Source organism: Ictalurus furcatus, chromosome 14 (genome assembly GCF_023375685.1).
Source record: "Ictalurus furcatus strain D&B chromosome 14, Billie_1.0, whole genome shotgun sequence".
NCBI classification, from domain to species: Eukaryota; Metazoa; Chordata; class Actinopteri; order Siluriformes; family Ictaluridae; genus Ictalurus; species Ictalurus furcatus.
This window is the reverse complement of record NC_071268.1, coordinates 8,769,920-8,792,369: the sequence shown is the minus strand read 5'-3', so window position 1 is coordinate 8,792,369 and position 22,450 is coordinate 8,769,920. Positions and strand designations below refer to the sequence as shown.

Below are 22,450 nucleotides of genomic sequence, written 5' to 3'. Positions count from 1 at the left end.
GCCAAGTATTTAACTGATGAGTGGATGTAAGTGAGTAAAATAAATCAAACGTTTTCTTGGAATGTATGTTCCCTGTGTAATGTTCAGTATAGTCAAAACGTTTTGGTGTAGTTTATCCTGTTTACAGAACCTGAGGTGCCACAGAGACCAGAGTTTCTCTTCTGAGCAGATGTTTCGTTGACTGGAATGTGAGGAGAACATGCTAAATATTACACAAAAACAGCATTGTTACTATGAGGCATAGCTCTGGAAGAAATGTTTATCTAAAGGCTTATGTGTATGTGGAGGAAAATGGAATATTCAGCATATATGAGAACTATGATTAGATTATAAGATTAAAGGAATTGATGCCCCACCAGCTGTTATAAGCCACAGCCACACATGCAGCAGTTTGGCGTTTAATGAATTAAGACTAATACCTCTGCTGACTTTGTGGTTTTTTAAATGAATGATAATGAGCCTTTATTGGTCACATATAAATTACAGCACAGTGAAATTCTTCTTTCTTCGCATACCACAGCTTGTTAGGAGGTTGGAGTCAGAGAGCAGGGTCAGCCATGATACAGCGCCCCTGGAGCAGACAGAGTTAAGGGCCTTGCTCAAGGGCCCAACAGGGGCAGCTTGGCGGTGCTGGGGCATGAACCCTCGACCTTCCGATCAGTAACCCAGAGCCTTAACTGCTCTGGTTTTAATTTCATTCAATCATTCATTCATCTTCAGGGTCACAACAGATGCAAAACCTTTCCCAGGGAAATAGGAATTCACAGTGGAATCCACACTCATTCGCACCTGAGGGAAATTTAGACTTTCTAATTTTTTCACTGAAAGCCATGATTTTGGGAGGTGGAAGGAAACCAGAGAATATGGAGGAAACCCACACAGACACGAGGAGAACATGTGAAACGAAACCCCACCCGATCTCAGGATCAAAAACCTGGAGCTGTCAAGCGGCAAGGTTAGCCCACCTGCTGCACTATTTATTTATTTATTTATTTATTTATTTATTTATTTTGAAATGAAATGGTTGGAGTGGATTTGCTCTTTGATCGGAGCTATTAATGCGCATGAGGTGCGCATGCGCTGTTTGCACGAGCTGTCAGTCTCCTTTAAGATGATGTAAGGCTTCACTCCCTGAGAACGGTCTCCCCTCCCTGCACTGCTGTAGCAACATCATCATCCATCCAGTCCCCGGGGCGCGCGCACTGATCATACACAGTCGACTGAGCTCAACTTCTAACTGCACCCTCCAACACACACACACACACACACACGCACACACGGACTCATTTCTAACGGAACTGATAGTACACATGACAGTGCACACATCCCGCAGCAGATGCGCTCTAAAAATGAAATGTTATTAAATCCGTAGACAGAAAGGCGCGCCTTGGGAACAACTTGGGAGGCTGAGTGGCATCATTCTCAGCAGGACTTTAAAGCACTTTTTGGAAAGCTGAAGGAGAGAAAGGTAAACACCTTGCTCGGAGTGTGTGTTTTGTACTGTACTGTATTGTATTGTAGTGTGCAGGGATTTAATAGTTACCTGGCTCGTGGTTCTAACTGTGATGTCTCGTGCGCACTGCGCCGGTTTGCGCGTCGCCTTTCATAAACCTTTACTAAGCACAACTTTGTGACTTTGTGATCCGTGTGACACATCGCATCAACATGGCACTGACTGAAAACTGTAGGATTTATCAGGCTCCCAAAGACAGCGGCTCGACCCAAACTTCCGATGTGATCGAGCTGAATGTGGGTGGACAGGTGTACTACACCCGGCGCGCCACCCTGACCAGCATGCCCAACTCCTTACTGGCCAAAATGTTTGCATCCAAAAAGGACACATCAGAGGACATGGCCCGAGACACGAGAGGACGGTGCTTCATTGATAGGGATGGATTTTTATTTCGATACGTGCTGGACTACTTGCGAGACAAGCACGTCGTCCTTCCCGATCACTTCCCGGAAAGAGGGCGGCTCAAGCGCGAGGCTGAATACTTCCAGCTTCCAGATCTGGTCAAGATCCTCACAACTGATGACCTTAAGCGACCAAACCATGACGAATACCCTCACAGTGATTTAGATGATGTATCTCAAGGCAGCGATCAGAGGTCGTACCCGTCATCCCACAGGCGCTACGGGTTCATCACGGTCGCATCCGCGCGCGACGCGTGCGTCTCAGACGTGAAAGGCACCAGACTGCCGAAACTTTTCGTCTGCGGAAGGATCGCCCTGGCTAAAGAGGTCTTCGGTGAAGCGTTGAGGGAAAGCAGGGATCCTGAGCGCCCTCCTGAGCGCTACACGTCCCGGTTCGTCCTCACTTTCGGGCACGCAGAGAGGGCGTTTGACCTGCTTGCGGAGAGCGGCTTCCGGCTGGTGGCGTGCAGCTCGGCGCTCACCTCTCCCCTTTACGCATCGCATACGGACAACAAGCAGTGGTGCAAGTGCACAGAGTACGTCTTCTACCGTAAGTCACTAGGCAGAGGGATTTTTAAGAAAATGTATTTCTTTAAAGCTTTAGTATCATCATCATCATCATCATCATCATCATCATCATCATCCAGCCAGAGTTGGCAGATTTGGATTGCATGCGCCCAATCCATTTAACACCTATAAATTCACCACATCTACTCAACCTGGCTTAAATTTCCCAAAGGTATCATAAAGCTAAGATTGTTTTAACAGTGACAGAGTGTTGTTCTCTCTCATCCTGCTTGCTTTGCCATTTCGAATCAAGCAACATCAATTTTTGTGGATTTTATATGTCTTAAGTCATAAGAAGAGACATGGCCACTAACCCATAAGCGTGTCCAGAGACATCCATTATTGAGCCATAATTCAAACTGGCCCATAAAAAAAGCATGTCGTTATTGGTTAAACTCCCAGGACCCATCAGTGGGTCCAGACTTAGACTCCTTACTCACGTAAAGACGTTTCTTTCTTATTAGTTTGCTGTTTTCATTTTGGACAAAGGCTATTTGTCCCATTGAAGTCCAGGGAAAATGTCTTTTCATGTATTGTAACATGAATTGAGCTTGGGAACCCTGCCCGAACCCCAACCTTAACCTTTCTAATCTTAAAGTCGTTTGAACAAATTTTCACACGCAAATCCATGTTGATCTACTAACTAAAGTCCACTTTTTAATCCAAGGGTAACTCAGAAATATCCCACATTAGACAGCATCACTGTCCCTCAGCTCATATGATTCAGAGCAGAGCATTTTCCCAAATCCCAGTCCTGGAATCCCCATATGCTTTTGTATTTCCGCTACATCAACACATCTGATCTAGACCTTGATCTAATTAACAAGCCCTTAATGACTGAGGCAGGTGTTTTAGAGCAGTGGACATGCAATTGCACACATTTGCACAGAATTGGGTCAATTTCTCTGCCTAATTTTGTATTTTGTAATTTTCTATCCAGCTACATCTGACTCAACTCCTGATCTAATTATGAAGCCTTTCAGAAAATGAGGCAGGTGTGTGCGAACCAGGAAATCCATAAACGTGCAGAGATTGCTGTCTCCAGGGCTGGGATTGGGAACCAGTGATGCGGAGAAGCAAAAGCTCGGGCTAGAAAAAGTCCTGATTGGTGCTGAACGCTTTGAAAGTGCTGCCAGTTCAGACCACTAGGGGGCACACTGTTATAATCAGCACATCTTTATTAGGAGTCTGCCCTGCATTAGGCCTTCGATGTCTGTGATAAAAGAACAATAACTTTCAGAGTGGTCAGAGGTTTTTTAAAAAAAACAACAACAACAACAAAACAAACAAACAAACACAAAAAAACATTTATTATAAGCCTAGTTATGAAGTTAATAAAAATATATTTTTTAATTATATGTTGTTTAGTATTCTGGAAATTCTGGATACTTCAAAGACTGAGGAGAACACGAAGCACAATAATCAGACAGAGATGATGCAGATGCTGAAAAAGCCTATAATTACTTTTTTAGACAGGTAATCAGTCCATGATATTAATATTTTAGTACATCATTTGGATAGTCAGGCCTCCTTTTCATTTCTGTCTATTTATTTATTCTCCCAGGTTTTGTTTTCTCTAAATGAGACATTAGATGTATCAGTAGTTCATGGACACACACACAGTGGTGATGCACCATCACCTGCCTTCATTAGTGACTAATCTGGCTTGTTTCTGTTTTAGCTGAGCGACAGTGTGGCATATGGCCAATTAAAAAGCATTTTGTAGATAATTGTGAATGAGTCCCCTTGATAATTATGATGAAAAAAAGTTGAATTGGAGAACTAGGTAATCAGAGGACAGGTAGGGCATTTAGAGCAGATAGGACATATGGCTGGTTAATGATTTGCACTGTGTACTCAGTATAATTACCACAGTAAACAAAGTTTTGGACTCTTAAATAGAAAACAAAACTAAGTGAAATCCAGACAGGCAATGACTTTAAGACAGCATCTAATTAGAACAGCATGTATCCTGCAAAATCCTGCAGAAAGTCCTCCTTCTTAGGGAAAGGTAAAGCAAGCCAGGTTTTCCTGACAATTAACTGCTGCAGTCTCAAAGTTTAAATGAAGCTCATTTGTGGTGTTTTTACAATTAAAAAAAATAAAAAAATATATATATATTTTACAAATATGGCATCAAAGTCTATTTGTGGCTCAGTGGAAAAACAGGCCTAAAGAGAGAGTCTATACAGAGAATCTATACAGTAAGTATCTATAGAGTATCTATACAGTCTGTACAGAGAATCTAAACAGAAAGTCTATGCAGAGTCCATACAGAGCATATATACAAAGTGTCTCTGCAGAAAATTTATACAGAGAGTGTATACAGAGTCAATACAGAGCATCTATACAGTCTATACAAAGCGTCTACTGTATACAGAGAGTCTATACAGAGAGTCCATACATAGAGTTTATACAAAGAGTCCATACAGAGAGTCTATATGCCTCAGAGTCTATACAGAGAGTCCACACAGAGCATCTATACAATCTATACAAAAGTGTCTATGCAGAAACTTTATGCAGAGAGTGTATACAGAGTCCATACAGAGCATTTATACAGTCTACAGAAAGCGCCTACTGTATCCAGAGGGTCTATATAAAGAGTCCATACATAGAGTCTATAGAGTCTATAAAGAGAGTCCATACATAGAGTCTATAAAGTCTATACAAAGTGTCTATACAGAGTAGTAAAGGCACCGTCTATCGAAAATAGTACTAACATTGGTTCTTCTAAATAAAGGATATTTAAACAAACCATATCTTTCGCAACTTGAAATGCCACTGCAACTGAGAAGACTACCCCAAGCTGACTTGAGTAACTATGAGTTCCTTCCCCATTTATGGAATGATGTCAAATCAGCCTGGCTGTGCACAGCATCAGCAATAAACAAAGTAGAACTTCTGACCTTTAAATGAATTGTACTGTATATTCAAGAATTATCTTTAGATTAATCAACATACAGATATTTTCACTTGTTAAATCTAAAACATCGACTGTACAGTTCGCTGTTTGACAAGGAAAATAATCTACATCATTCATCACAGTTAGCTGGCTTGCTTTTTGCTAACAAAAAACTGAACATGGGGGGGCGTTCATTTTTCCACTTCATCGGTTGAACGTACCGAGGTCGAAAATGACATAATTCAGACAGGCAAATTACCACTTAGGAAGTAAGTCGAATGTGGCATTAAATTTTACATAAACTCGTTCATCTGAAGTGATATTTCAACCTTCCTTTGTTACAAGCTCAGGCCTCGCCAAAGTGCTGCCTGTCTCTATCTTTTTTTTTTTTTTTTTTTTTTAAACCTAAGCACACACTGTTTGGAAGTAGCACAGGCTGTAGGAGGTGACATTTATTCAGTTAAGAAGGCTGTGTTTTTCCTTTGTATTGATTTCAAATAATAGAATTAGCATTTAGCATTTGTGGATTTTTTAAAATAAAAAATAAATATGGTTATGTAAACAATTACAATCTCGATTAGAACCTTTTGAAAATCATGTTAAAACATTAAATAAAATTAACCAAAGTAATTGTCAAAATCACCCAGCACTACAACCTATACAGACAGTGGATATAGCAAGTGTCTATACAGTTTCTATACAGAGTATATACTGTACAGAGTCTATACAGATTCTATAGAGTCTATACAGCTTCTATACAGAGAGTATATACAGAGTCTATACAGAATCTATACAGAGAGTATATACAGAGAGTCTATATAGAGTCTATACAGAGAGTCTATACAGAGAGTCTATATAGAGTCTATACAGAGAGTCTATGCAGAGAGTCTATACAGAGAGTCTATACAGAGAGTCTATATAGAGTGTATACAGAGTCTATGCAGAGAGTCTATACAGAGAGTCTATACAGAGAGTCTATATAGAGTGTATACAGAGTCTATACAGAGAGTCTATACAGAGAGTCTATACAGAGAGTCTATATAGAGTGTATACAGAGTCTATACAGAGAGTCTATACAGAGAGTCTATATAGAGTGTATACAGAGTCTATGCAGAGAGTCTATACAGAGAGTCTATATAGAGTGTATACAGAGTCTATACAGAGAGTCTATACAGAGAGTCTATGCAGAGAGTCTATATAGAGTCTATACAGAGTCTATACAGAGAGTATATACAGAAAGTCTATGCAGAGAGTCTATACAGAGAGTCTATACAGAGAGTCTATGTAGAGTCTATACAGAGTCTATACGGAGAGTCTATACAGAGAGTCTATGCAGAGAGTCTATATAGAGTCTATACAGAGAGTCTATGCAGAGAGTCTATATAGAGTCTATACAGAGTCTATACAGAGAGTCTATACGGAGAGTCTATGCAGAGAGTATATACAGAGTCTATACAGAGAGTATATACAGAGTCTATACAGAGAGTCTATACAGAGAGTATATACAGAGTCTATACAGAGAGTATATACAGAGTCTATACAGAGAGTCTATATAGAGTCTATACAGAGTCTATACGGAGAGTCTATACAGAGAGTCTATGCAGAGAGTCTATATAGAGTCTATACAGAGTCTATACAGAGAGTCTATATAGAGTCTATACAGAGTCTATACGGAGAGTCTATACAGAGAGTCTATGCAGAGAGTCTATATAGAGTCTATACAGAGAGTCTATGCAGAGAGTCTATATAGAGTCTATACAGAGTCTATACAGAGAGTCTATACAGAGAGTATATACAGAGTCTATACAGAGAGTATATACAGAGTCTATACAGAGAGTCTATATAGAGTCTATACAGAGTCTATACGGAGAGTCTATACAGAGAGTCTATATAGAGTCTATACAGAGTCTATACGGAGAGTCTATACAGAGAGTCTATGCAGAGAGTCTATATAGAGTCTATACAGAGTCTATACAGAGAGTCTATATAGAGTCTATACAGAGTCTATACGGAGAGTCTATACAGAGAGTCTATGCAGAGAGTCTATATAGAGTCTATACAGAGTCTATACAGAGAGTCTATATAGAGTCTATACAGAGTCTATACGGAGAGTCTATACAGAGAGTCTATGCAGAGAGTCTATATAGAGTCTATACAGAGAGTCTATGCAGAGAGTCTATATAGAGTCTATACAGAGTCTATACAGAGAGTCTATACAGAATCTATACAGAGTCTATACAGAGCAGAAACAATGTCAGTACAGTGTCTATATAGAGAGTCTATACAAAGAGACTATACAATTTTTTTTTTTTTTTTACCAGACAGAACTCTAACAGTGCCAATAACATGTACAATAGAAGGCTGCGACATTTTATTAGAAACTGAACAGATTCCATCCCCATGCACTGATCTGATATTGAATATGAGAGCCTATTGTCCTGTAACTGGATCTGGATCTGAAGGAACAGGCTCTATAGTTTTGCTTGAAAATAGCTGAGTGTGGTGGAGGGTAAGTGCACAACATGATATTATTGGTCAGTATTATTTGTTTCCTGCCCACACGTACATATTGACGTAGTTAAACATTAGAAGATGTTTCGAGGCAGGTACGCAAGTACAAATCTATATTTATTATTATACTTATAGCAAAACGATTATGTTGATTGAGATGCACTAATCCATTTTCAAAATGATCTCCGACCTCATCTCAGAGGGCGATATCTGACACTGTTCCAATAATAACATTCAATCAAAAGATTGTCAACTTATGTGAAATGTCACAGGCATGATGGAGACAGGCTTTAGGACAGTTTGCGTCGTGTGTTCCTGAAAAAGATCTGTGTTGTGTCAGTTAACATTACACTCTTATAAAGCGTGTCAGTGGACTGAAAAATATACCAAATCGGTTCTGTTTTTTTCAGGCCGATATTAACCGTATGATAGCATCGGATCATCTATAGAGGCAGACAAAGGTCAATATATTTTGATGAAAAATTGTACAAAAATATCTATTTTGTGCAAACTTTCTAGTGACTAATAGTGACCCAGATACAGGAAATAACGAGATGAACGTTACTATAGCATCTGTGGCATTTTGCATTATGTGGCAATAAAGACTTGTCTCAGTCACTGTGATGATATCAGTATCAGGCCAGTATGAGGTGGGATCTTTACCCACTCAGTCATTCTCTAATCTAAAATCTTTAAATCTTACAACCTTGTAAAGCAGCCTCTTATTCGTATTCTTAATGTCTATACCATCATCTGACCACAACCCATGTTTGTAAAGTCACTCGGTCAGTAGAGTAGAATGAAGCCCAGCGGTGAAATGCAGCAGTTGTGTTTAACTGACTTCAGTTCCTCATTTTAAACAGGTGCTACCTTACCATAGCATCATCTAAAGGGGACAAACTGATTGATAATGTCTTAATTGTGGTGACATGAGGAGTCAGTGGTGGCTGCATATTTCTCAAAATCTCTCTCTCTCTCTCTCTCTCTCTCTCTCTCTCTCTCTCTCTCCATGTAGGGATTTGCCGCAGGCTGTGCTCGACATTTTCTTCTTTTATTTATACACATTTGACCAATCATTGAGTTGAGGTTTTGATGCAGAATTAATTAACAGACACGATTTGTATTTGAAAATTTAATCACGGTTTGTTATTTTTTTTATGAGAAGCAGACTGCTTTGCATAAGAGTCACTGGGTTCATCAATACATCACACACCCACGCCCATGCATCATCAGGACTCGAAATGAACTTTTTCACTTGGTAGCACCGGTACGCCCAACTTTACCACCACTCGCGCTTAAAATGTATGGATTCGACCGGTGTTCCATGTAGTGGTTACGCCGCTTGAAATGAGATTTGTTGCAGATTTCTCTAATCGTAGCTCGCCTCTTGCGCATGTAGGCAGCTGCAGCATTATAAAATACAGAATTTAACTGCACAATGGCTGCTAAGAATGACAACAAAGCCAGCAAAGCTTGCGGTTCAGTCTCCGTGTTGTTGTGTATACGATCAAGGTAGCATAACGGTCATACGGTAGGGGCTTGACGAATCAGGGAAGGATACGCAATCATCCAGAAGACCCAATCAGGGGGCGAATGTGAGCGAAGTCACGCCTTTGTTTTCAAAAGTCTTCGTTTTGGTCTGTTTACACTGAAACGCCAGCTTGGAGTTTTCAACTAAAACGGGGTCTTCAGCGTTTCCGAAAGTCTCCGTTTTTGACGGTCGAAAACATGGTAGTAGTGTAGACGACAGGTATAACCGTAGCAACAGTTATGCGTTTTAAAACGAAAACGCACTAGTGTAAACAGGGCCTTAGTGTTACCTGCAACCTCTGTCCCACAGGCTTTACAGTGAACCTTCTTTTCCGATGGTGGATCCGCATACACCACATGATAACCATTACCAACTCCAGGTGTTACATTATCTGTAACTGTTAGGATTTGTGAATCTTCGGGTTACGATTCTGAAGAAGAGAGAAAGAGAAAGTACACAAAAAGAAGGCGCCCTCGCCCCGCCACACACTTCCCGCACCAAGGCCTTGGGAGAGTTTGTCAAATGATACACAAACACACAAAACTCGAGTGGCAAGATCTCTCATTTATTCAAAGAAAGGCAGAGTATATATATCGTGCTTGACACACAGCAGAGACAATGGGTTAACTATTGATTGGCTAGGCGGAAAGGCATATTTGCATACAAAAGGAAGCATATTAATGTAAGACAGGAGCAACTCCATATATGGTTTTCATGAAGTCATAGGAATACGAGCAAATGTTATTTGGGAAGGTATGTAAATGAGTGCAAATGGTATTCGGTGAGACAAAGGAATGCGCAGATGTTGAGGGGCTTTATCTGTCTGTACCGGGTTTGGAAGAGTTACAGAGGAACAAAGGGGAAAAAGTGTTCGCCGTAAACTTATCAGTAACTTTAGGCGGCTTACAAAAGAAATCTCTCGGTGTTCTTTTCATCTTCTCTCTTCAGCTCTTTACACTGTGCGCGCTAGTTGGCTCCCTGACAACGGAGCGCAGTGAAACGGAGTGAGTGACAGCTAATATTAACCAATCTAAAATCTGCATTAAAGTTAAGAATGTAAAGATGACGTTTAATTGGTTATGTAACGTTGGATAGAACGGTGGACCGGTCACTGTATCAGCTCACAGCTGGCACATACTGTGCAGTAATTAGCGAACATTTTGTAGAGAAATGAGAACAGGTCGCACCACAACAATTATTTGCACTCGCACGAATGCTCCCGGATATATTTTGATGTCGCACAGATTAAATGTCGGAAGCATATGCGACCAAAATGGTTGCAATTTCGAGCCTCGATCATGCTTCATTTTTGTATCAAAAAAACACCCTATTAAAAAAACATGTTAGTAATCCGTGTGTATGCTTCATGATATAACGGAAGTGGCAAGTTTAAAGCAGGTGCTTTTTAGTACAGATTAAGCAAACTAAACTATAAATATGCGGCTGAAGCAGCTCAATGACATTGGAATCAGGGTTCAATTCCAAACCAGGTCATCAAGAAATATTAACATAGATTTGAAAGGCTGCAGGTATTAAAGCCCTTGCCTTTCATCTGAGCACAGCCCATGAGCGAGACTTAAGGCAGTTTCGGTGCTCAGAAGGTGTTGCTTCTTGTTCCTTCCCCATAGTGTGTGTAAATTAGAATACACTTTTTGTCCACTTCCCTTGATTAAACTGTTGATATAAAAGAATCTGTGCAAATCCTTGGTCTATTTATATTTCCTTTATAGGCTTATGTAAATCGAGGCATGAAACTATTCCTTGTTTAAAGACAATTATGACTAGGAGGCTTTTAATATCAATTGGCATTACTCACTGCTTTGATAAATGAGCTTAACCTGATTTCTTTACTCATTATAGACTGGAGCCTTATAGCTAATTATCTTGTGGGTCCGCTTGAACGCTCTCTAATTAAAACGCTATCAGATGATTATGAATATTACTTTCACTTTAATGCACTAGAGGATTCAAAATGATAATCAATGACACATTTTGGGTCATAAAGCAGAACCATAGATTAAATTGATCAGGCAAAGCTTTTGCAAAACACTAAACGGATGTGGGACCATTATGGATTTTTAAAACCAATTTATTAGACATGATATTGCTGATAGTATTCTCATTTGTTGTGAAACACGACATCTTTCAAATGTCTCCTCCCAGAATTACCAGAATCATGTTTTTTTGTGGTAAATTGGGCTAGTTTGGGATCCCTCCCTTTTCCAATGCCAGAAATGTTTGGCTAGTTTTTGGAAGGTTTTTTTTTTTTTTTGCTTTCGAGACGTAGTTAGGCTGTGACTCTGTGATTTCCTATGCTTGATCCTGAGAATGGACCAGTTCAACATGCTTTTAACCAGCAAAATTGGTCCTGACACAAAAGCATCAGTAGAATCAGTTCATACCTGACATGTACATTTTATTACCTTAGCCTAAATTTCATGCTAGCAACTGAGACACCAAGCATCATTAGCTAACTAGCTAACAGCAGTTATCTGTAACATTAGCAAGATAAATGAAACAACACACCCTACACACCCTTAAGCAAAGACTTTCTGCTAGCATTAAATAACAAATAACAGGGTAGAAACCATTGACAACTGCATTTAGGTTTCATTCTGAAATTAATTCCCTCTGAGTGTCAAGCTGTTCTTTAAACATTAACAGTGTACAAAATGCTAGCAAGCTATCCAGCACCAGGTAGCTTAGGTAGCTCCCGAGGACACTGCCACATTCAATATAGCTAACAGCAAAGTGTAAAATTCACTATAAGGTCCTGTTGTCTTATTGTGCTGTTGGCCACTTTGTGGTCTTTTATTTTTTAAAAGAAAAATGCAAGATATAGGACACAACCAGTAAAATATCTATGTAGCTTACATTAATTTTTTGAAAAGAAGTGCAAGGAAATCATCCAGAAAGTGTGAAGAGACTGCTGAATACCTGTTCAAACCCACTGTTCTTTTGATGTGACAGGAATGTCAAAGCAGTCAGTGTCACACTGTTTCCACACTAGTGCAGTGAGGAAAGTAGTTAGGGAACAGCAAATTAAGACTACGTCGCTGAATCCATTTTCGCTGTTAGCAGAAAAAAAGTGTAGCAAGGCTTGTCAAAATACAATGCATGCCAAGACTGAGGGAGAGAGATGGAAATGAGGAGACAGGGATGAAGAAGAAGAAATAAAGAAAGAGAGAGAAATAGATTGCACTGGCTACTTCCTCTCCGAGCTTTAATGCGGAATCACAGTTTTCATTATAACCCCGAATGCCGTGATTTGCAGCCATAATGGAGTCTGTGCAATGGCAAACAAGGCGACGACAGGTGGCTGGCTGGAGAAAATCAATCTTATCAGAGTAACAGGGACTGAGGCAGGACTGGAGGTGGATGGTGTGAAGTAAATAGCATGAGGCTTGGGCCACTGCTGGTTAACTGGGATAACAACATAGCAGAAAAATCACATAACCTCCCTCAGCGCGGTAATAGTATCCACGCTTCAGAGCCTTGCGTATCTGCTGCTGCTCTGACAAATTCAACAGTGTTGGCATTGATGTAAGTCTTGTGACTAGGCTTATAGTCAGAACCATAATGGGTTTAATTGGCTTCACACTAGGAATTTCACTTGGCAGTAGCTCACATTGGGTGCTAGAGATCTAATGTGGCACAACACAGACGAATGCAGTTTTGTTAACATTTTACCCATGTGGCCAACTCTTTTCAGGCAAAAGTAGCTAATTCATGCTGAAAAAGTCACTAGACTAATGTGTATTTTCAGGAAATCATCAAGATCATTTGTATTTAAAAATATTACATACAGAAGGAAGATTTTCTGAAGACACTTATAGAAAGATAAAGTCTTTGGTCATGCCACCACAATCTAACTAGTAGAGAAGAGAACAAGAGAAGAAAACAAAGAACGTTGGGATGCTGGTGGGAAAAATCAATGGTGATCGTTGATTGGTTGTTGGGAACATTGGGGATCAATGATTGGTCTATGGGAAAAATGGTGATCAGTGATTGGCCTTTGGGAGCAATGGTGATCAGTGATTGGTCTTTGAGAACAATGGTGATCAGTGATTGGTCTTTGAGAACAATGGTGATCAGTGATTGGTCTTTGAGAACAATGGTGATCAGTGATTGGTCTTTGAGAACAATGATGGTCAGTGATTGGTCATTGGGAGCAAGAGTTATCACTGATTGGTCATTGGGAACATCAGCTCATGTGAGCGAAACTCAGTCAGGCTTTACACACTGGTGGTGAGTCGACTGAACCTGCTTTGTATAACCAGCAGCTATGAAGTGATCTGGAGAGTCATGTTGAGTGCAGGACAGTTGCCAGAATCTGCTCAAAAAGTCACTAGATCTGTCACTAAGAGCCGAAAAAGTTGCCAGATATACGTAGCTAAGATGGCAACATTGTATTTTACCCAATATACTATGTTCTATCAAAAGAAACTCAAACCTCTTGCATCTCATAAAACATTAGAAAGTTTTTTTTTTTTTTAATGGAATGTTTTAGAAAGCTGCTTTGCTTACCCAGGTTGTTATCTGGAGAACATCATATTTGTGTCCAATTTGATTGACAGTTTCACAGTGATGGTCACTGACTTGCTAGTCAAGTAAAAACAATGCCATTCAAGTGAAAACAATGACATTTAAGTAAAATAAAACAGTGCCATTCAAGTAAAAACAATGTAACCATGCCACAATGCCACAGACGCAGCATGGTGACATTACCACCCCACAGCTCCAGGGTCCGTGATTCAATCCTCAGGCTAATAGAATTGTGGAATTTTGCATGTGTTCCCCATGTCTGCATGGGTTTCTTCCAGATACTCAAGTTTCTTCCCACCTTCCAAAACCATTCCAGTGAGAGTCTAGATTGATTCTGTTGCCCCAAGGTGTGTGTGTGTGTGTGTGTGTGTGTGTGTGAGCCTGCCATCCCTTCAAGGATGTATCCCCCAGTGTTCCAAAGATGGCCTCCTGGGAATGAACGAATTATATTATCTATAGTTTTGTTAGTTTTGTTTAATATTCAATGGCATAATTGCCCCATTAAGCTTTTAACATAGTTTTCAATCAAGGTTTTCTTGATGGACTTTAAAAAAAAAAAATGCACATAAAAATTTATGACTGGCATCATTTAAAGTGAAAATGTTCAAACTTGTTATTTGAATGAAAACACAATAAGAACCAAAACCACTGAGCCAGCAAAGGCCAACAAAGCTGTCGTACATTCACAGCTAAATCTGCTATTTGATTTGTTGTGATGCATGCAGTGGATTTGTTTTTAATCGTTCTGTCCTCAGACGCAGTATGCCAATCAAATTCTCTGCAGTTTGCATGTTTGCAGAAAAAGTCTGTTTGGATTCACTTTGATTGCAGATTCCACTTGGGGTCTGTGAAATAAACTGTGAGTGATATGCCACTCTTGAAATTCATACTGGACCAGTTGTACATGGTTAGTAAGTGACATCTGCTTTCCTCATTGATCTGAGCGAAATTTATTGTAGTAAATCAGAATGTTGGAGCGCTCAAAATACTATTGGTCAATGAGCACATATTTAAAAGAAAGTTTCTCATACATACATACATACATACATCAGATACTGATAGGTTTTATCTGACTCTATCTGTCTGTATCTGTTGATGGCCTAAATTTAGACTTGCTTTAAATTCAGCGGGATGATGAACTCTAAGGTAAGAGTGAAAATTTGTCATGTTTTCTTCTTACAATCGTGGAGCTGTGAGTCAGCAGTGCTACCCATTTTGCCAGCACGTCACCTGGACTACTTTCTGCAATGCTTATTTAAATCTCGCTTATTATTGGCTTGCTTTTATACAGCATTATATTGAAATTGACAGCAGACGTTACACATAATGTGTAATCTTTGTGAGTTTGTATTTACTGTTGCCTGATTTCTATCAGGTTTTATGGAGAGTACATGTTCCGAATGGGTGTGGTCTTTTGAAAAAGCCGAGATGCAATCCAGAAACAGTGTAAACTGCATGCATCGAGTAAATCAAGTTAAACAAACACTTAGAAGAGGTTTGAATCTAGGGGAACTTTCCCTCAGTATCTACTGAGATATGTATTGAACTGGCCTGATGGGAGTCCAGGGAACCCTGTAAAAGAGCCTGAACAGTAGGAAGGGATCTCAGCTTGCATCATTTTCTGCACCAAAATGTAAAGCCATTTAAAGCCAACAAATTCACTTCTAACTTCAAAAATCATATTCTTGTGGGATTTATATGTGGATCTGGGGTAATTACATCATTTGCAGGTGCTACTCTGTGGTTTTATTTTCATCCAGACTGGCCATGTCTGTGTTTTTCTACTTCCTTCCTCTGAGAAAATTCTAGTCTGAATTACCTTCTGTTCTTCAACAACTCCAAAGTGATTGGATCATTTTAGTCCCATCTGGGGTGGCTTAGTGGTTAGCATGCTTGCTCACACCTCCAGGGTCGGGGGTTTGATTCTCTTCCTGCGTGAGTGGGGTTTGCATGTGCTCTCCCTGCCTCAGTGGTTTCCTCTGGGTACTCCGGTTTCCTTCTCTAGTTCAAAGACATGCGTTGTAGGTTGACTGGCACTTCCAAATTGTCTGTAGTGTGTAAATGGGTGTGTGAGTGCGTGTGTGCTTGTACTCTGTGATGGGTTGGACTCTGTCCAGGGTGTTCCCCACCTCATGCGCTGAGTCCCTTGGGATAGGCTCCAGGCTCCCCGCGACCCTGTGTAGGATAAGCAGTATGAAAAATGGATGAATGGATAGTCCCATCTGGATGATCATCCATGATTTTACAGGCAGGTGCAGGTGAAAATGTTTTTTAAATGTTGCTACCTTCAGTATTTAATCGTCGATTAAGAGAAAATATTTCTGGCAATAATGCAATAAATTATGTTCAGTAAGACTCTAAAACTATAGTTTTAAGTACTATCATTTTATCTATATACTGTCTTAACTCTTAATGCCACACTTTATATTATCATATGCTACAATATTGTGATTGTAGAAATGAATTCATGATCCAACACAAACATAATCTGAATGAAAGAGTTTTATTTATTTATTATAGATGTTTTCCTGAGAAACAAATCCCGTCCTGACAGGGCTTAAGCACAGTGGGGGAAATAAATGTAACCAAGTGGAAAATGGTTTGATTATTGCCTAAGTTGTCCTAGAGGTGTCAGTAAGTAGCGATGTTAGGTACAAGTGAAGGGGCTAGGCATGCTACGCAATGTTCTGTGAGAAGTGCGGGAGAGAAGTCCGCTCTTGGGTTTACTTGGTAGATTTCTCACCATCCAGTGTGTTCATCTAAAATGTTGGGAGTTTCAACTCCTGGGAATTCATCTAAATTTCTAATAATAATTGATCTAAATTTTCTAATTTAGATTTACTAAATAAGTAAATCCAAATTTCCCTTTAAATGTGTTCCTGGTGGTAAATCTAAATCCACGGTCACATAAATATTGAACGCATAAACTTTTTTTTTTCCAGTAAATATATTTCCAATGAGGCTATTCACATGAAATTTTCACCAGACATCAGTATTAACTCAAGAAATCTGGAAATATAAAGAATTCACAACATTAAAGTTCATAAATAAAGTTATGTGTAATAAAGTGGAATGACACAGGAAAAAAGTATTGAACATGGTAAGAAAAAGCAGTTCTCCAAGGCAAGGTAAGGCAAGGAACCAGCTGAAATGCATAATTATACCCCCTATTTGTGAAAATTAATATCAGCTGGGTTAGTAAACTGATGGTCTATAAAAAGGCTTTTCGTTACCAAGGTGTCCTACAAGAAACATCTCATGATGCGTAAAAGCAAAGAGCTCTACCAAGACCTTTGCAACCTTGTTGTTGCAAAACATATTGATAGAATCGGATACAGACGTATTTCAAAACTTCTGAATCTTCCGGTAAGCACCACTGGGGCCATTATCTGCAAGTGGAAGCAACATCACTCCACCATCAACCGGCCACGCACAGGAGCTCCTCGCAAGATTTCTGACCAGGGAGTCAGAAGAATAGTCAGAAGAGTAGCCCAAGAGCCAAGGACCACTCGGAAAGAGCTCCAGAAACACTTGGAGGCAGCAGGTGCCATCGTCACAGAGAAAACAATAGGCAATGCACTCCACTGCTCGCACTCACCCCGCAAGACTGCATTACTAAAGAAAAGGCATGTCAAAGCTCGTTTAAAGTTTACTACACTCATTTGTACAAGCCTATGAAATACTGGGAGAGTGTAGTCTGGTCAGACGAGAGCAAAATTGAACTTTTTGTCTGTCATACTACACACCATGTTTGAAGAAGAAATGGCATTCACATCACCCTAAAAACACTATACCAACGGTGCAGTTTGGAGGTGGAAACATCATTGTATGGGGCTGTTTTTCATCACATGGTACTGGCAGACTTCATATAAAAAAGGAAACACTCAATTGGCTTCAGAGAAAAAAAATCAAGGTGTTAGAATGGCCCACTCAATCACCTGACTCGAATCCAATTGAACAAGATTTAAAGACAATATGTTTAGAAGAACGGACCAAAATCACACCTGAATACTGTGGCCCATTAATTTCTTCATACAGGAAGTGTCTTGAAGCTGTCATTGCAAACAAAGGCTTCTCCACTAAATATTAAATACATTTCAGTTACTTTTTCCCCGTGTCATTCCACTTTATTAAACTTCATTTATGGACTTTAATGTTGTGAACTCTTTATATTTGTAGATTTCTTGAGTTAATGATGATGTCTGGTGAAAACTTCATGTGAATAACCTCATTGGAAATATATTTACTGAAAAACTGTTGACGTGTTCAATACTTATTTCCCCTACTATAAATGGTATTACTGAAAACATGTCCACATTAAAATGGAAAAGTTTAGGAAGGATTTCTTACGTTATAGAGCTAATGTGCTTCCTCTCCCTACTTCACTGTCTTTATATTGTTCACTGATAGCAGAATGTCAAGCTTTCTATCTCTACATAGAATTTATTATGCTGAGGACTGCGGCTCGTCAGGCTGGAGGTCCTATTACACTTCATCAGCATTTTGTGAGCCGTTGCAACTATTAGGAGACAATCCGGACTCTCCAATCTGTCTACGTGGCCTGTCTCTGTGCTGGTCGTATTCACAGACAGGAGATGGTCACACTTGTCATTATCATTAAGAAGATGAAATTATCACAGAGGGAAAAATGCCAGGAAACACTTAGTCTTCCTACTAGGACAACAAGTGCTTATTAAGTCCGGTGAGGGAATCGGCGAGACCCTTTTGTCGCCCGTTTTCATTTTAAATCGGGTCTTCGGCTCGTTTCATATTATTACGCTTGATTAGAAATGTGATTGAAGGAACAATTGGCTATAATTTGAATCACTTTCTAAAAATCATCACCACGTTATGCTGAGTGATTATAACGGCCTGGATGATGATCACAGAGGATGATGCTGCTGCACAAAGGGTCATGATGGGCCTTGTCCTACACACCGCACAAGCTCCCTGCGGTGACTGTGTGTCTGTTAGATATTGGGTTTCTGTGCCATATTGGGAGGCAGTGCATGAGTGGTGCACTGCCTCCTTCTCCAAGGACAGACTGGCCTAATTTAGGCCTGAAGATAAAGAATAGCATAGCTGATGGCAGAGGTTTCTGTCAGTGGGTTCAGACTTACATTCCTCACTTGTAATTACATACCTTCCCTATGAGATTAAATTCAAAGGAGTTACTGAATAATATGTTTAACATGAATACCTGAATAATGAGACAGGAGCTTAGGGGTTAACACTAACCTGCGCGGCATGCAAGAAGCAAAGCACGCTAACAGAAAAGCAAATTGCGTACAGTATCTGTGTGTGCTGATTTGATCTGCAGATTGTTGGCAGGGCGTCGAATGGCACATGCACGCAGCCAGGATTCATCAAAGCTGCTTTCAACAAGCCAGCTTTTAGTGTCCTGAAACCATTAGCTGTCGGCGCCGCTTGCATCACAGTGCTTCTTTTTTCTCCACGCGACAGTGGAACTCCTCTCCTGCATTTTCTAAAACAGGAAAACGCCCGGACCGTTCTAGAATCTGGGCTTGGTTTCCTAAATCCATTATAGCCTAATGAAAAATATAGTAGGCAGGGTATCATGAACGTTCTCTATTATATTAATCTGGTTATGGTTTCGGGAAACTGGGCCATGCCTAGGTTCAGAAATCAGGCTTGGGTTACAGCTGGCATTCAGGTTTTGAAGTCTGCTTTCATATGGAGCAATTAGAAATCTCTTGTAAATGTATTTTTCGATGTTTGAAGTCTGTACATTTGGATTCTTTGAGTGCAGTCTCTGAGTGAATGTATGTAGTGCAGATAGAAATTAAGTAAGATTATTTTAAAACGATGATTGGGACATCAGTGTGTGCTGAGAGGGTTTCCTCCGGCTACTCCGGTTTCCTTCCCCAGTCCAAAGACATGCATGGTAGGCTGATTGGCATGTCCAAAGTGTCCATAGTGTATGAATGGGTGTGTGAAGGTGTGTGTATGTGATTGTGCCCTGTGAAGGATTGGCACCCCTTCCAGGGTGTACCCCGCCTCGTGCCCAGTGCTCCCTGGGATAGGCTCCAGGTTCCCTCTGACCCTGTAGGATAAGCGATATAGAAAATGGATAGAATGGATGGATGGATGTTTTGGAGAAGAAAAAGAGTGCAATCAGTGAGCATAGATGAAATGTTATCCTGATCAAGTCAATATATCAAATATTAACCAAATAAAATGCAATGTTAAGCAAAACAATGGAATCTTCAGGACTTGAGGTATATGTTTTAAACTGTATTTTAATCCCTATGTGTTTTATTATTATTTTATATTAATTCCACAGTGCTGTTGAATTTCTGAGTCTGGCTGGATCAGAAGGTACTTTCTATGTATTTCATTTTCTATAACAGCAGCTCTGACAGTAGCACTGCAAAGTAAATCACAGTTTACATCAATGCACACATTCTAATATGTTATCGTTTCTATAGTAACAGCTTACGGACTTGTACTGTGAACGCTGGTGAACACTGACTCAAAATATGTGAAACTGTTAATATGAAGTTTTCTGTGATTTTTTTTTTTTAGCATTTATGGAAGGAGTCTCCAATGTCAGTGCTTTGTAACAGCCAGAGGTAAAGCTGCAACTTTAAGTTTTCAGAAACAGGAGTGTCTTCAGCACAGGGTTGTGATTGCTTTGCGATTTGTGTTTTTCATGAGAAATGGCACTTTTTGTCTTATTAACTTTAAAAGCAAGAATAAGGAGAGGAGAGAACAATTGTTTATAGCTGCCGAAGCGTAAGTGATAACAGGGACTAACAATTATAAACGTATGAAACGTACGTGTCGACCTTTAATATTGGAAGATAATCAACTTTGCGGTGGTAATCGTAAACCCACTTCACCTTACACTGCATCACGCCACCCAGTCATTGATTATTTTCCTAAAACATCACACTCTCAAGTGTTTTATTTTATGATGTCATGTTGTGAATGTATTGGCAATGTATTAAGCAGAGATTAAAGTGCACCTATTATGGTTTTGAAACGTGCCCAATTGTGTTTAAAGCTCTCATGAAATAGATTTACATGCAAGTGTTAAAAAACACTTCAATCTGCTCATAATTTAAACTGCAGCATTACCCTTTTCCCCCCAGTGTCACAAACGACTCGTTAAATGATCCGTTCTAAATGATTCATTCTAAACTCCTCCTTTCAGAGAGCATACTCTGCTCTGATTGGTCAGACGTCCCAGTCTGTTGTCATTGGTCTACCGCTGTCAGCGTGCAGCCAGTGAAGACCAGAGGTGGGGCTTTTTGTTACAAACCTACGTAGGTTAGTACAGGAAGTAAAGTCTGGAATCCCTAACGAGTCGTTTCAGCTGTTCAGAATCGGTTCCTTCTTTTAGGAATCAATAACTCCGATTGTCGTGAGCCGACTTTTTACATTCACAAACAGCTCTCTATATAACACACTACATGAAAGGTAATATTTAAAAAAAACCAAAATAGGTACACTTTAAGAACAATTCAATTTTCATTTTGGTTCATTCTGAACAGAAACCATATTTTTATAAACTAGTTAGAAGGAAATAAAAGAATGGTTCATAACGGTTAGAAAATGGTTAATAATTGTTAATAATTCTTTACATACTCTGCTTATAGGAAGTCTAGGTTATGAATCAAATCAAACAATGCATTTAACCAGAAACATGTTTGCAGAGCATTCTTCTACAGTACATTGCAGCGTGATTTATTACTTATGGAAAACCTGGCTACTGTATAGTGGTTATCTGCACTGCCCAAAAAGGCATCTTAGCAAGATGCCTTATAAGATCATTAAACCTTTTTATAGACATTATTACTCATTTCAACAACATTTCTAGTTGTTTTCTTGTTCTATTGGCAGATAATTTTGCTTCTTTTTTTTTTTTTTTTTTAGAAAGAAATGCTTAAAATGAGTAAAATTTTCTGCCAATAGAACAAGACTATTAGAACTGAAATGACTACAAATGGCTTGAAATAGGTTTCGTAATCTTATATTTGGTTTATTGTAATCTTGTAATAGGAAGTAGTAGATAAATTATTATATTCAAGGTATTTCCACTTGCAGTGTAATGCCATATCTTCCTGATGCCAGGCGTGCAAGAAGTGACGAATTCTAGACAGGAATTTAGGCTCATTATTAAAACGCTCGCAATTGGTTAAGTGCTTTTTAAAATAACAATCTCAATCTGGAACAGTTCAGAGCAGTGGTCACCAACCCTGTTCCTGGAGATCTACCTTCCTGAAGGCTTTAGCTCCAACCATAATCGTGCTCATCTGACCATCTAAGCACTGCCTTAAGAAGTTCTTGATCAACTAAAACAGGTGTGTTCGATTTTTGGTTGAAGATGAAAACCTGCAGAAAGGAAGGTAGATCTCAAAGAAGAGGTTTGGTGATCACTGGTTTATAGGGATTTTCTTCATGTGTGTGCGTGATTGTATTAAATGAAGAATTTTGTATGCATTCCATTTTACAAT

The 22,450-nt window shown here is 39.6% G+C and overlaps 1 protein-coding gene across 1 annotated transcript; it reads left to right on the top strand.

Moving 5' to 3' along the window:
- Nucleotides 1-595: 595 nt before the first annotated feature.
- On the top strand, nt 596-2,605 carry kctd16a (potassium channel tetramerization domain containing 16a). The gene has a single exon (XM_053642052.1). The coding sequence runs from the start codon at nt 1,666-1,668 to the stop codon at nt 2,602-2,604; it is 939 nt and encodes a 312-aa protein (XP_053498027.1). The 5' UTR covers nt 596-1,665; the 3' UTR covers nt 2,605.
- The last annotated feature ends 19,845 nt before the right edge of the window (nt 2,606-22,450 follow it).